The 13,618-nt window shown below is 51.1% G+C and overlaps 1 protein-coding gene across 2 annotated transcripts in view; it reads left to right on the top strand.

Annotated features, from left to right (window-relative positions):
* The first annotated feature begins 770 nt into the window (after positions 1-770).
* LAMC3 (laminin subunit gamma 3) overlaps positions 771-13,618 on the top strand; it is a 64,492-nt gene continuing 51,644 nt past the window's right edge. Inside the window, exons 1-2 of one of the 2 annotated variants that reach the window (XM_075905923.1) lie at positions 771-874; positions 7,369-7,878. In XM_075905923.1, coding sequence (XP_075762038.1) covers positions 7,500-7,878 — 379 coding nt within the window. In that variant the 5' untranslated portion in view covers positions 771-874; positions 7,369-7,499. The remainder of the gene's footprint in view (positions 875-7,368; positions 7,879-13,618) is intronic. The other variant, XM_075905922.1, reaches the window with a different exon arrangement.

The following is a 13,618-nucleotide window of genomic DNA, read 5'->3' on the forward strand; positions in this document are numbered from 1 at the left end:
TCCAGTTCTGGCCCCCACATTTCAAGAAAGATGCAGAGAAATTGGAGAAGATCCAAAGAAGAGCAACAAAAATGATTAGAAGTCTAGAAAACATGAGCTACAAGGGAAAACTGAAAGAACTGGGTTTGTTTAGTTTAGAAAAGAGAAGATTGAGAGGGGACATGATATCCATGTCAAGTATCTAAAAGGAGGAGGGAGAAAAATTGTTCTCCTTGGCCTCTGATGACCGCACAAGAAGCAATGGGCTTAAATTGCAGCAAGGGAGGTTTAGGTTGGACATTAGAAAAAACTTCCTGTCAGGATGGTTAGACACTGGAATAAATTGCCTAGGGAGGTTGTGAAACGTCCATCACTGGAGATATTTAAGAGCAGGCTGGAGAGACATCTGTCAGGGATGATCTAGATGGTGCTTGGTCCTGCCGTGAAGGCAGGGGACTGGACTTGATGACCTCTCGAGGTCTCTTCCCGTTCTATGATTCTATGACAGCACAGATGGCTCTGCCTAGGGGAGGGGAGGTGCAGTGCACCCCAGGCAGCAGTGCTGAGACGTGCTTAGGGAAGGCTAGCCCCACCCCACCCCTTTCTGCTAGAGGCCCCACCTTTTCCTGGGATGCAGAGTTGGCCCCCAAACTCTCGTTTGCCCTGCACATTTGTCATCCTCACTGGTGTGTCTGATCCCTGCCAGAAACCCCTTCTTGCTGCTGTAGCTGCTTGAATGTCCATTTGCATTTCTCTTCCCTGCTTTTTTTTCAGACAGCTTTATTTGGCAATAACGGGCCAGCCTCAGAGCATGGAGCACACCTAGAGCCTGATCAACGCCACTGGAGAATTTGTTCCCAGACACCTGGAGTCGTACAAAACACACAGCGAAGAGGTGAAAGAAGCGGTTCTTCCCTTCACCACCTCTTCATCTCAGATCCTCTTCCCTCAGGGAACCCAGCAGCAATCTGTCCACCACCCTACGGCTCTTTCTATCTATCATCCATGTCCCTGCTCCTAGCTGGCCAGTGTCTATATTTCATAGCCTTTCCCCCATGTCCTCCCCGGGCTGTGGGTGGGTAAAGTGTCAGATTCTCTTCAACTCAATTCTTACACTCTGCTTTCCTAGTCATCCTCCCTCCCTGAGCATGGCCATCCACAGGCCAACGCATCTCTCCTGCTGTCTGCGTGCAGTGTGGTCTAGGCCATGGCCCGGCGGGTGGGCCGGGTACCGGGGAGCTGGATAGACGGGAGGAGCGAGGTGCAGTACAGTGGAGGCAGATACCCCTGGTGGGGTTGCAGAAAGAGCAGGTGGACCAAAGCTGTGCTCTATGGAGGCTGCACCACACTGAGTCTGAGAGTGTGCAGAGTGTGCTTGCTCTGGGGAGGGTCTGGAAATAGAACAGCCCCCGGCTCCGCTCTAAAGGCGTGCTGTGACAGTCAGTTAGCCGGGGGAGTCAGATGGCCCATCCCAGCCCGGGCAGCGAGAGAAGCCGTTAGCATGGGGATGGGGCAGAGTGATTGGCCAGGAGAAATCTGCTTGCTCAGCCTTCAAAATGCTGCTGGGGGCTCCTCCCACCTCTCTGCCCTGATTCCCTCCTCCCCCTTAACAGCTCAACTCATCCACCTCATCGGCTCCACTTTACCCCATCTCATTATACTCAGCTTACCCTGCTCTCCCAGCCCACCTCCTCTTATTCTCACCCCCAAGCTCTCTTCCTTCTCCCCCCATTCATCTCCTCCCATCACACTGCATCATACTCCCCCCACACGCCACCTTCCCTTGTCCTCCCCTCAGCTTCAGCCCCACCCCATCTGACCTCCTGGCAGTCCCCTTGTCTCAGTTCCCTGGGGCCCGAAGCCTCCTAGCAATGTTCTTTGAACAGCTCTTTGAACCCCAAAGGAAATAGTCCTTTCCACCGGCAGCCTCCTTTCTGTGAAGAACTCACACATGCTAACAATCCCTTCTCCTCCTTTCTCCCCCAAAAATCCAGTGCAGGGGGAGAGGGTGAATGACATTTATTTAAAGCCAAAAATATGGAGCAAGGAGAAATGTTAGCTCTTTGCTACAGGCCATTTTGCCATGAGCAGCTCTGATATGGAGTTTCTCAGCAGTGGGAACTCTCCCTTCCTTGAGGATTCAGCTGCGGCTGTCAGAACTTGGGTCGATAGATGTTAATGAGGCTTTGAATCTGCAGTGCTGTGGGAACCGCTTTTGGACTCCCTAAGTCCTTGGTAATTCACAGCCCGTCTCCAGTGCTTTCCCCCCATAGCGCCGAGAGGGAAGCTGTGAGACAAAAATAAATAAATAAGAACAAAAGAGAAGGCGAGAGAGGGAGTTTAAATTATAAATAAGGGCTAAGTTTCCGGAGTGCTTCTAAGGGCAAGTTAGTCTAACCAAGGAGCTCTGCTGTGGGTAACTGAAACAGGGATTAAAGGAAAGCAAGGGGAGCTTGGCCAACAGGGACGGTTCTCTGTCCTGCTCCTGGGCCTGGCCGTCGGCTTCTATTTATTGCTGAGCGCACGGATGGGCTTTCTTCTGCTCTAGTGCTTTGGGGAATGCCTGGGTGACTAGGTGAATCTTGCGGTAAGGCCTGAAGCTGGAAAAAGCTGAGCAAGTCCTGGTCTCCTTTGGGAGGGTGCTTTTGAAGGGGCTAGCAGAAGATTTCTCAAGTCGATGCTCTTTCTGCCAGCATCCCTCCCCAAACCCTGTTCTTGCAGGTTGATCCTGAGGTGCATTGACAGGACTGAGTGGGGGTGGGGGTCTAGGCCTGGCAAGACAGGGAGTGTTGAAAGTCAAGGCAGAGATTCCTGGACAAGTACCTAAAAGGGTGTTACAAGGAGGAGGGAGAAAATGTTTTCTCGTTAACCTCTGATGACAGGACAAGAAGCAATGGACTTAAATTGCAGCAAGGCAGGTTTAGGATGAACATTAGGAAAAACTTCCTGTCAGGATGGTAAAACACTGGAATAAATTGACTAGGGGGGTTGTGGACTCTCCATCACTTGGAGATATTTAAGAGCAGGTTATCAGACACCTGTCAGGGATGGTGCTTGATCCTGTTATGAATACAGGGGACTGGACTTAACCTCTTGAGCTCCCTTTGGCGCATCTACACAGCATCATAACGTGAAATAAGATTCGCAGTTTGAGCTGTGCATATCTTATTTCAATGCTATTTTGAAATAGCTTATTACACCAAATTTTGAAATAAAGCACTATTCCAAAATGTCCCTTACTCCTCATAGAATGGGCTTGCTGTGAAGATGCGGGATAGCTATTTTGGGATACTCCGGTATCCCGAAATAGTGTTGCAGAGTAGACGTAGCCTTCTAGTGCCAGGCTATGTCTACACTGGTGTGATCCTGCGCCAGAGCTATGCAAATGAGGCTAAGCATGGAATATCTCTGAGCCTCATTTGCATATCTAATGAGCTGCCATTTTGCAAAAGAGGCTCTTGCGCAAGAAGGAGCTGTCTACACTGCCCCTTCTTGCGCAAGAGAAACCCTCTTGCGCAATGCCATTACGCTGATTATTTTCAGGAATAACGGCAGTGCGCAAGAGTTTTTTATGCAAGAAGAGGCAGTGTAGACAGCTCCTTCTTGCGCAAGAGCCTCTTCCGCAAAATGGCGGCTCATTAGATATGCAAATGAGGCTTGGCGATATACCATGCTTAGCCTCATTTGCATAGCTCTGGCGCAAGATTGCGCCAGTGTAGACATAGCTCTAATGTTCTATGAGTCTATGACTAGCTGGTGGGTGAGGGGCTGTAAGAGCTGGTTGTTGTAGGATGCGATTGAGAGGTCTTGGCAAGCAGTGTGAAGGCCTGGGCCCAGACTAGCCGAGGGTGCTCCATGTCTGGAATGATATTCATGGACAGAGTTGGGTGGAGACGCTGGGATGGAAAGAGTGCGGTGGAGTGAGTCTGGGGTGAGGTGGTTTGGCAGAGCTGTGCAGCCTCAGTGCTGGATGTGACCAAGGTGCATTGGTAGAATTGTGTATGGGCCTAGGATACATTTTCATCTAAGTGTAGAACTGTGTGAAATCCAGGGTACAAGCTGCAATGTCTGTGCTGCAAAGCTAAGAAACATTTCAGGACACTTGCAGCTGGAGCTGGGGGAGGGAGCTGTTCAGGCTGGATTCCCAGTCTTAGCCTTACACCTGCCTGGCTTTAGGGAGCTTTCGGCTCAGGAATCTTTACGGAGCTTTATGCCCTGCACTGTGAGGTGCTTAGCCTTGGAAGTGAATTTCTCTTAACAGGACTGAGCTGACGCCATCCTTTCCCCATGGTGAGGCTTGCGCTGTCTGAGAGCAGTTCAAAGGCACGAGCCAAAACAAGTGTCTGTGTCGAAGTGTCTGTGTCTTAGCTCCTCCCCGTATCTTGGTTTCCATTTCTCCATCAGCAGCCTTGTGGCAAGCGATACAGAATTTAACAGCCAGGACCATCTATAGAAATGTCTCTAAAGACTTATAAAATGCAACAGACCATGCTGACTTTTCCCATGTTTTGTGACCCATCCTACGGAATCCCAGTGCGGGCCATAAGGCTGATCTAACATAACTGTTCTGTTAAATTTGGTAGGCCTGTTCCACAAAAAAACTTGCAACCTAGACAAATACACGGAGGCTGCAGGTGGCGGGTTGTGAAGTGCCCGGGGGAGGAGGGGAATCTAGCCTCGCTCCTAGCAATTCAGCCACAGGCAGGCCCAGCCAAAGGGTTTGCGGGGCCCAAGGCAGGATGCTGGGGCTATGTCTAGACTGCATTCCTCTGTCGACAGAGGGATACAAATCAAGCACGTCGAAATTGCTAATGAAGCAGGGATTTAAATATCCCGCGCTTCATTAGCATAAATATGGCTGCCGCTTTTTTTTCAAAATGGAGCTTTTTCGAAAAAAAACAAAACCCGGCAGTCTAGACGCAGATCTATCGAAAAAGGGTTTATTTTTCCACAGATCCACGTCTAGAGTGCCGTTGTTTTTTTTTTTTTAAAAAAAAGCTCAGTTTAAAAAAAAAAAAGTGGTGTCCATGTTTATGCTAATGAAGCACAGGATATTTAAATCCCTGCTTCATTAGCAATTTCTACATGCCTAATCTACGTCTCTCTGTCGACAGAGGGGTGCAGTCTAGACACAGCCTGGGAGTGGATGGGGCCAATCAAAGGTGAATACTCATCAGCGCAGGACCCAAGGCATTTGCCTGGTTCATCTCGCTGTAGGGTCGGGCCTGGCTACAGGCCAGCATCTCCTTTCAGTCAGCAGCAGGGGAACCATTGGGTTCTTGAGGGAAGTCTTGGGCCGCGTCTCTATTGGAGACTAAGCCACTGGAGCGACTGCATCGAGACAGGTACCCCAGTGCACACCCCCAGCAGAGATGCAGTGCACCAGAATGAACCATGACTTACAAACCTAAATAAGCTGTTGCAGTGTAAGGACTGGTTATCTGTGTGCAGCTCCTCTACGGTAGCCATTGCTCTACTGTTGCTGCAGCCGGGTAGCTACACGGGTGACCAAGCATCTCATTACAGACAAGGCTTCAGCTGCTTTGGGATGCAGGCCTCTCACCTAGCACCAGCAGCCTGGGGATGATGTGAGTGCATCCCCCATCCGCTGAGTCTACCCTGATGGACCCCCCTGATTCTGATCTCAGTCTGAACTTCACATGTCCCATGCCCACACAGCCTTGTTCTGAGTAGCAAATGTTTGGCCAGGCCAGTACCAGTTTCTCTGTCTCGGCCCTGCTCTGGGTGCACCCTTCACCCGCTGCAGCCCTTTTGGTTCCTGGCTTTAAATATGTGACTGGTCTCCTGGGTGAAGAACTCCTCTGAAATGGGCAGCACAGAGGCAGGGAAAAGGAAATGTTGGGGGGGGGGGGGGTTTGGCCTGAGAAGCTGCTTGGGGAACTGCAGCCTTGTTCTCCTTGTAACCTCTCCTTAGCTCCTGCTCCCCGGTTCCTGTGACCTCTGAGCACCTCTAACCCACCCCAATAGCATCCCCCTGCTTGTAGCTAGACCGGGATTAATGATGGTCCATCCCTGCCACCTACTGGAGACACTTTTCAAGTGGGAGCCTGGCTAGAAGATGGAGAAGCTTCCTCAACCCTTCTGAGACCTGGAGGTTCCTTAAGTGCTTGGGGAAAGGGCCATGGAGCACGCTGAGTGCTCTGTTCACAAGAGGGGATGGGGATCCTGGAGTCCTGCCCCCCAAACTTGCCTTACTGTGGGGAACCAGAGAGGAAGAGTTGGGGCATCTCAGCCCGGTCCCCGGTGGGAGAGTGCGTTAGGCCCCAATTTTATAGGGACAGTCCCAATATTTGGAGTTTCTTTTCTTGTATTATCCCCCACCCTATCCTGATTTTTTCACACTTGCTGTGTGGCCAGCCTAGAGTGCGGTCCCATTACAAAACTTAGCTCAGTGCCGTGTGGTTGGCACCACTTGAATAACAAGGGTGCCAAGGGTGAGGGCAGAGCTGGTGTTTGCGTGAGGGGGTCCCTGCAGGCAAAGCTGTGCATGGGGAGCACTGCCAGCGCTGGGTGTGAGAGCCCAGGCAGAGCTAGGCATGGGGATCCGTGACTCTCAAGGTCTCCCCCGCTCAAGAAATAGAGCGAAACGTGCAGGTTCAGGACTGGCCCTACCATGAGGTGAACTAAGGTGGCCGCCTTAGGTGCCAGACTAGGGGGGGGGCACCACTAGGCCCCAGAGTGTAGAAAATTGTGTCTGCTGCTGGTGCCTAGGTAGGTAGCAGAGCAGAACCATGAGAGGAGTAGAACAGGAAGAAGGTAGAATTGAGACCTTTCAAAGTTTTGGCCCAAGTGAAGGGGAATGGGGGCGTCATTTGAGCTCCCCACCTCAGGTGCCAAAATGTTGTGGGCCAGCCCTGCTCAGGTTTCATGTAAAACAAAAGCTTCCAGCTCTTTTCCTTGCAAAGAGCCTGGAAAATGTGAGGGATGTGAACCATTACAGAGCCATTACTGGGCTGAGGAGAACTAACTGCCAAGCTCTGTTCCCACAGCGGGGGCCCATACGCCTGTCAGGTACAATGAGTCAAGTTTGGGGTTCCCTCCCAGAGACTCCTCCCGAGAATACTCTGGCTGGTCCTGTGTTTTTTGTCACAAAGGCCCACAACAGCGAGACCAGGATGGGAGTGGTGAGGTTGTGTCCGGACGGGAGATCACAGGGATGTGCTGACACTCTAGCAGCACCCCAACTGCAGCCAGGGTCTGGCACTTGGGGGGTATCCCTTGGCATCTATGGGGGGAGAGAAGAGGGGCTATGGCTGGACTCCACCTCAAGTGAAGCCTCTGTAGACCCTGGTGTGAATCTTGCCGCTACAGAAGGTAAATATGTGGTCTCGGATTAAAAAATAAGCCCATTTTGGGTGTTTCCCTCAGCATCCACAAGATGGAACCTGGAGCAAGTGGATCCGAGAGTGGGGCTGCTCTGGCAAAGGAGGAGGGACCTGCCAGAGTCTCCAGAGGCTGTGACTGGAGAGAAGGAAACTCAGTGTCCTCTGAGGCTGGCCATGGCACGGGTTCCATATCTGTGTCTCCTGGCTTTGCTGTCCCTCAGGCTGCGCCCTGCTGCAGGGGTCATGGACTCCTGCTATGACCCGCAGGGACGGGCACAGCGCTGCATGCCCGCCTTCGAGAACGTGGCCTTCGGCAGGGAGGTGCGGGTGACCAACACGTGCGGCTCCCCGCCCGAGGATTACTGCCTCCAGATGGGAGCACGGGACACTACCAAGCTGTGCCAGCGCTGCGACGCAGCAGACCCCTTGCGCCACCATAACGCCACCTACCTGACCGACTTCCACAGCCAAGAGGAGAGCACCTGGTGGCAGAGTCAGTCCATGGCCTTCGGGATACAGCACCCCAACTCCGTCAACCTCACGCTGCACCTGGGTAAGCGCGGCCAGACCTTCCCACCCCCCTCTGACACTGGATGGTTTCCTGCTAAGCGCCATCCTGCCCTTGGCTTCCAAGGGGCCTGGCCCTGAGTGTCAGGGGCTTCTGGAAGGAGAAGGCCCTTGGAGTGAAGAGGGAGGTGGACTGGTCTGATCAGCTAGGATTACCCCCTCCCCGCCCTGATACAGAGATTAAAAATATGAGCCAGACCTGTGGGAGTTGTGGCCCTGGCCTGAAATTCAGGAGGATCAAGCTGAGTTCCCCACTCCACAGCTCCCCGCGTGACCTTCATCTTGGCAGGGTGACCCTTGCGGTCCCTGGTAACCCGGCGTTTCGGTGACTCTTGGCCAGGCAGTGGGATGTCTGCAGTTCCTGTAGGCATATCCAGGCGGGCATTACCCTAGTCAGTGTGGGTAAAAGGAGCAGTGAAGATGCCCCAGCATGGACCAGCAAGGCAAGTATGCACCCAGGGTCCCAGGCAGGCTTCTACAGCCTGGGTTCTCTTCTCTTCACGGCTATAGTTAGCCCAGCAGCTAGATTCAAGCTAGGGCATGGATGCAGGTCACAGTCACCCCGTGTGCTGCAGTGTGGATGTGCCCTTAGTCTCTGTGTGCCTCAGTTCTCCATCAATACAATGGGGATAATTGCACTGCCCTGCCTCTCAGGAGCTCTGAGTAGCAATGCATTAAGCTCCTCCAGCGTGGCAGTGATTGCTTCTTATCTGGGTCCCATCTAGACACAGCTGAGCCCCTAATGAGTGGGGAACTGGAAAGCGGGGTTTGTTTATGGTATCGAGGAGGGGGCAGGGTAGATTCAGACTGCACAGGGCCCTGCTGACTGAATGGGCTAATTCAACCCCGAACGTGTGTGAGTCCCAAACTGGCCTTTGCCATGCTGCCACTTGCCAGCCACATTTGCCCAGCCTCGAAAGAGCTGTGGGAGGCTTGTGGGCATTCCCCTAAGTCTTTGCTCTTCTAGAGCACTTTCCATCTGGGATCTCGCAGCACTTTATGAAGAGTCACGAAGGGAGCTGCATTCAACCCCCCTGCCGACCACCAGTTTTGTGATTTCCAGCTGTCAGAGGAGGAAACCAAGGCACAGAAAAATGAAACAACTTGCCCAAGGCCACACAGTCAGTCAGTGGCAGAGCAGAGAGACTTTTGCCTCCCAGTCCAATGTGATAACAACAAGCCCCCTTTGTTTCCCCATGGGGAAAAATTGCTATTGACCGTACAGTTATATGTTGAATTCGGTGTATTACAGAGGGGTGTAAAAACAGATGAGGTTCTATAAAGGCAGTAACCCTTGGATATTCAAAGTAGTCCCCAATGGTTGAAGGTGTATGGTAGCTTATGCTTCTTACTTAAAGCCTGGTTCACCAATCCGCTCCTTTAGTTTTTCACTGGTGTATATCTCCATTGACTTCAGTGCAGTTCCAAGGGTGTAAAACTGCACTAACGTAGTGGTGACTCAACCCCTACGGTGTAGGTCTTCAACAGGCATAAAGGAGCCACATTGATGCCAGTGGAGCGATGTCAGCTTCCACCAACTGAAAATCTGGCCTACATATTCTAAAACTGTCCCACTTTTTCGACAGTTAAAATATAGGGGCTTGTGCCTTCTACTTACGAATATGATTTAAAAGGTTTCTCTGCTTCATAAATTATCCTGGCAATTGGCCAGGTCTGTAAATATTGTCCTGCTTTCATGTTCTGCCCTCTGCATTCTGAATACAAGAGACTACAGAGAGTCATTGTCTGGGCTAAACAAATATGAAGTAATAATCATACCAGCCAAGAGCTGTCCCTGTATGTCTGTTTAGCACGGGCCACGCTTGGAGGAGACGCAGTGGTGTTTTTCCCAGTGGAAGCAGTCGATCACACCTCTTCTGCAAAGTCGTTGGGGTGGAGTGTGGAAGGTTCGTGTGGTGGCCACTGATTCCGAAGGGACCAGTGGGGGCGAAGGCCGGAGGGAGACAGGAGCAGTTTGCTTCCAAGAGAGGTCACTCCTTTCCCAGCCCCCCATGAAGAGACAAGCAGACATCTGTTCTGAATCACGGGGAAGTTAGAACTGGGCTTCCTGCCGGGGACTAAAGGCGACGTTGGAGGAGCCGAGAAGCGCTCAGTCCGCATTCCAACACCTCCATAAACAATGGTTTTTCCTTTTACAGCTTCATCTATTGTAAGGCCAGAAGGGACCACTGTGATTGTCTAGTCAGATATCCCCCCGCATAACACGGGGCCAAGATGTCCCGGAGTTCATTCCTCTTTGACCTGGGTCAAAACTTTTAGAAAAATATCCAGTCTTGCTTTAAAAAAAATTCCGGTGATAGGAAATCCACTTCAACCATTGTTCCAACGGTTCATTGGCCTCACTGTTGTTAACGTCTACACCTGATACCATCTACATGTTTTCTTAGTCTTTAAAGTGCTACCAGACTATTTGTTGTTTTTTAAGTTGATCTTATTTCCAGTGTGACTCTGCCTAGCTTCAGCTTCCAGACAATGGAGAGAAGGGGTAGCTTTGTCTGCCCACGGCTATCAAACGTGTCTTCCCCACATAGGAATTAAATAGACTTGGATCAAGTCACCCCTTAACCTCTTTGTTAGCTTAATACAGGGGTCTCCAAACTACGGCCCGCGGGCCGGATGCGGCCCGCGAGGCCCTCTCATCCGGCCCGTGGAGACCTTTTTGTCTGGCCCCGCCTTCCGCGTGCCGGTGTGACGAGGCGACCCCCGCCCGTCCCTGGGGCGCCACCGAACGGGCCCTTCTTGCCGCGGGGGGGGGGGGGGGCCCTGTCAGGGGTGTGCGGCGTGTACTCACGCCGCGCCGGGGCAGGAGAAGCGGGCCGCTCCGCTGACAAGCGGCCGCGCGGCGGCAAACGGCGCAGGGGGCGGGGGTTAGCACGGGCGGCGTTCCCCCGCCCAGACTGACAGGGCAGCCGGCCAATCAGGGGGCAGGATGGGCGGTGGTGGTAACGCCCGCCCGGCGACGTGCACAGTCCTCTCAGACATCTTCTTCCTCCAACCTCACAAGCAGAAAGAACTCTTAATGCTGATAGCAATTTATGTCTTACAATATGATGATTCTAAAATAAAATAAAAGTCACATTCTGTAATTCGTTTTTCAAAAAGAAAGCAATATTAGAAATACATTCTCTTTCAGTTGAGGAAAAGCAGCTTTAAATAAAGATGTATTGTGCTTTGGGGGTGGGGGAAGGAGTGAGCGGTGGCAAGCAGGAGGGGAGGACAGCGTGCAGAGGAAGGGGAGAGCAGGGGGAAAAGCCCCCCCCCCCCCTTCTCAGGAGTCCAGACCCGACGGCCACCCAGACGGCAGGACCAGCCCCGGCGGGAGGGGTGGGCGTCTGGATATACGACCGTCAGCCTGACGGACGAATCAAAGGTGACCGCCCCACGGTGGGGGGAGGTAGAGGGTCACACGAGGAGGGAAAGGAAGCAGCCCAGGGCAGAACTCGTTAGAGTTGGCGGGCTGACAAGTTACGGCAGGAGCCCCGTCAGCCGGACCGGAGCCAGCTGGTTCCGTGTCCTTAGGGCCCTGGGCTGGGACCCGTGAGTGAGGGTGGGCCCGGGCCCCCCTTTCCCTCCCCTTCAGCACTGGAGGGAGTGCATGGTCAGAATACCGGCCGCGCTGCGACAGAGGGCGCAATAGGCAACTGAAATTCCCCGTCGTGAAAGCGGCCTCCGAACTGCTGTTTGATAGTTAATGCGGCCCTCGGGCTGAAAAGTTTGGAGACCCCTGGCTTAATAGATTGAGTTTCTTGAGTCTTTCAATATAAGGCATGTTTTCCAATCCCTTAATTATTCTTGTGGTACTATTCTCTCCAGATTTTTTTTAAATCCTTCTTGAATTAGACACCGTATTCGGTGTATTACACAGGGGGGTAAAAACAGATGAGGTTCTATAAAGGCAGTAACCCTTGGATATTCAAAATAGACCCCAATGGTTGAAGGTGTATGGTAGCTTATGCTTCTTACTTAAAGCCTGGTTCACCAATCCGCTCCTTTAGTTTTTCACTAGTGTATATCTCCATTGACTTCAGTGCAATTCCAAGGGTGTAAAACTGCACTAACATAGTGGTGAATCAACCTCTATGGTGATTCCAGCAGTAGTTACATCAGTGCCACAGAAGTAAAATTACCTTGTTGCCCTTACTCCATATTCCTCTGATTATACATCCCAGGATCACATTAGCCTTTTGCCCGCAGCATCACCATGGAAGTGCACGTTCAGCTGATTATTCCCTCAAATCCTTTTCAGAATCATTGCATTCCAAGACAGCATTCCCCACTCTGTACGTATAGCCTACATGTTCTTTGTCCCGAGACGTGACTTTACCTTGGACCTTATTAAAATGCATATTTGCTTGCACCTGGCTTACCAACAGATCCATATTGCTCAATCCTCTTCATTATTTACCACAACCCCCTTTAATGCCAACTTTTATTATAAATGAATTTATATTTCTTTCTAGGTAATTGATAAAAATGTTAAATAGCATAGTACTAAGAACTGACTTCTGCGTAGGGTTGCCAGGTGTCCGGTATTCACCCGGACAGTCTGGTATTTTCGCCTCCTCTCTGGTAAAAAATTTCAGAGAATACCAGACACCAGAGATTTTCTGATTTTTTTCCCCGGCCAGGAGGCAAAAATGCCGGGCACCTGGCAACCTTACAAACACTCAGCACCCGACCTCCCTCCCCCCCCGGCTCCCAACACCCCCAGCACCTCAAGCCCAGCCCCCATGCTTACCTGGTTATGCAAGGCTGCTGGCACAGAATAGCTACCGGCCAAAAGACTTAGCGCTCAACTGCTCCCCTGTTCCTATCCCTGCACTCAGTCTTAAAGGGGACATACTGTTTTAATGCTGTTTTGATTTTGGGTTTGTTTTTGTTTTTTTGGCTAAGTCCTTGGAGTCCTTTTCTTTTTTTTTTTTTCCCCCTTCAAGAACTTTGCCCCCCCCCCTTTTTTTCCCCTTCAACAATATTTTTTCCCAGTGTTTTTTGGGGGGGGGAGGGGCGTGTTCGGTATTTTTATTTCAACCATCTGCCAACCCTACTTCTGCAGGGTTCCACTGGAAACATACCTGACTGTCAACAAGGAATCATCGATTATATTTTGTGGCCTATTACTTAGCCAAACAAGTCAAATGCCTTAAAGAAATCTAGGCCTATTATACTGCTGCTATTACCTTTACCAACCAAACTTGTATAGCGCCCCCTCTCCATCTGCTTAACTTCTTTAATGCCAATGTGCTTACAGGTTTTGATGGACAGGTCTGGGTTCTTCTCCATTCTGCCACCCACTCAACAGGGTGTATCTTCTTCATTTTTTCCTATGAATTTATTTCCTGGCAGGGTCACCAGGGCAGCTTGGGAGGAAAATTCTAACCACAGGGTAATCCCAACTTACTTGCCAGATAGTTGGAGACTCCCAAAAAATAACACAAAGACATACAATATATTCAACACAATAATTATATTAAACAGAAGACAAATAGAAGATAACAGGGTAAAACACTATTTTTAGGTTCACCGGTGCCCACGCTGCTAATACTTGTGACTTTCCCTAGTCACATGACTCGATGTAGCAAATGTAAGATTAGTGTGCCATTGGTACGCGTACTTTGTTGGGGCCCTTGATGACCTATGACCACAAAATTCCTCTCTGCAGTGGTTTAGCAGGGTGGCTGATTGGGTTCTGTACAGCTCAAAGGACT

Source organism: Pelodiscus sinensis, chromosome 22 (genome assembly GCF_049634645.1).
Source record: "Pelodiscus sinensis isolate JC-2024 chromosome 22, ASM4963464v1, whole genome shotgun sequence".
NCBI lineage: Eukaryota > Metazoa > Chordata > Testudines > Trionychidae > Pelodiscus > Pelodiscus sinensis.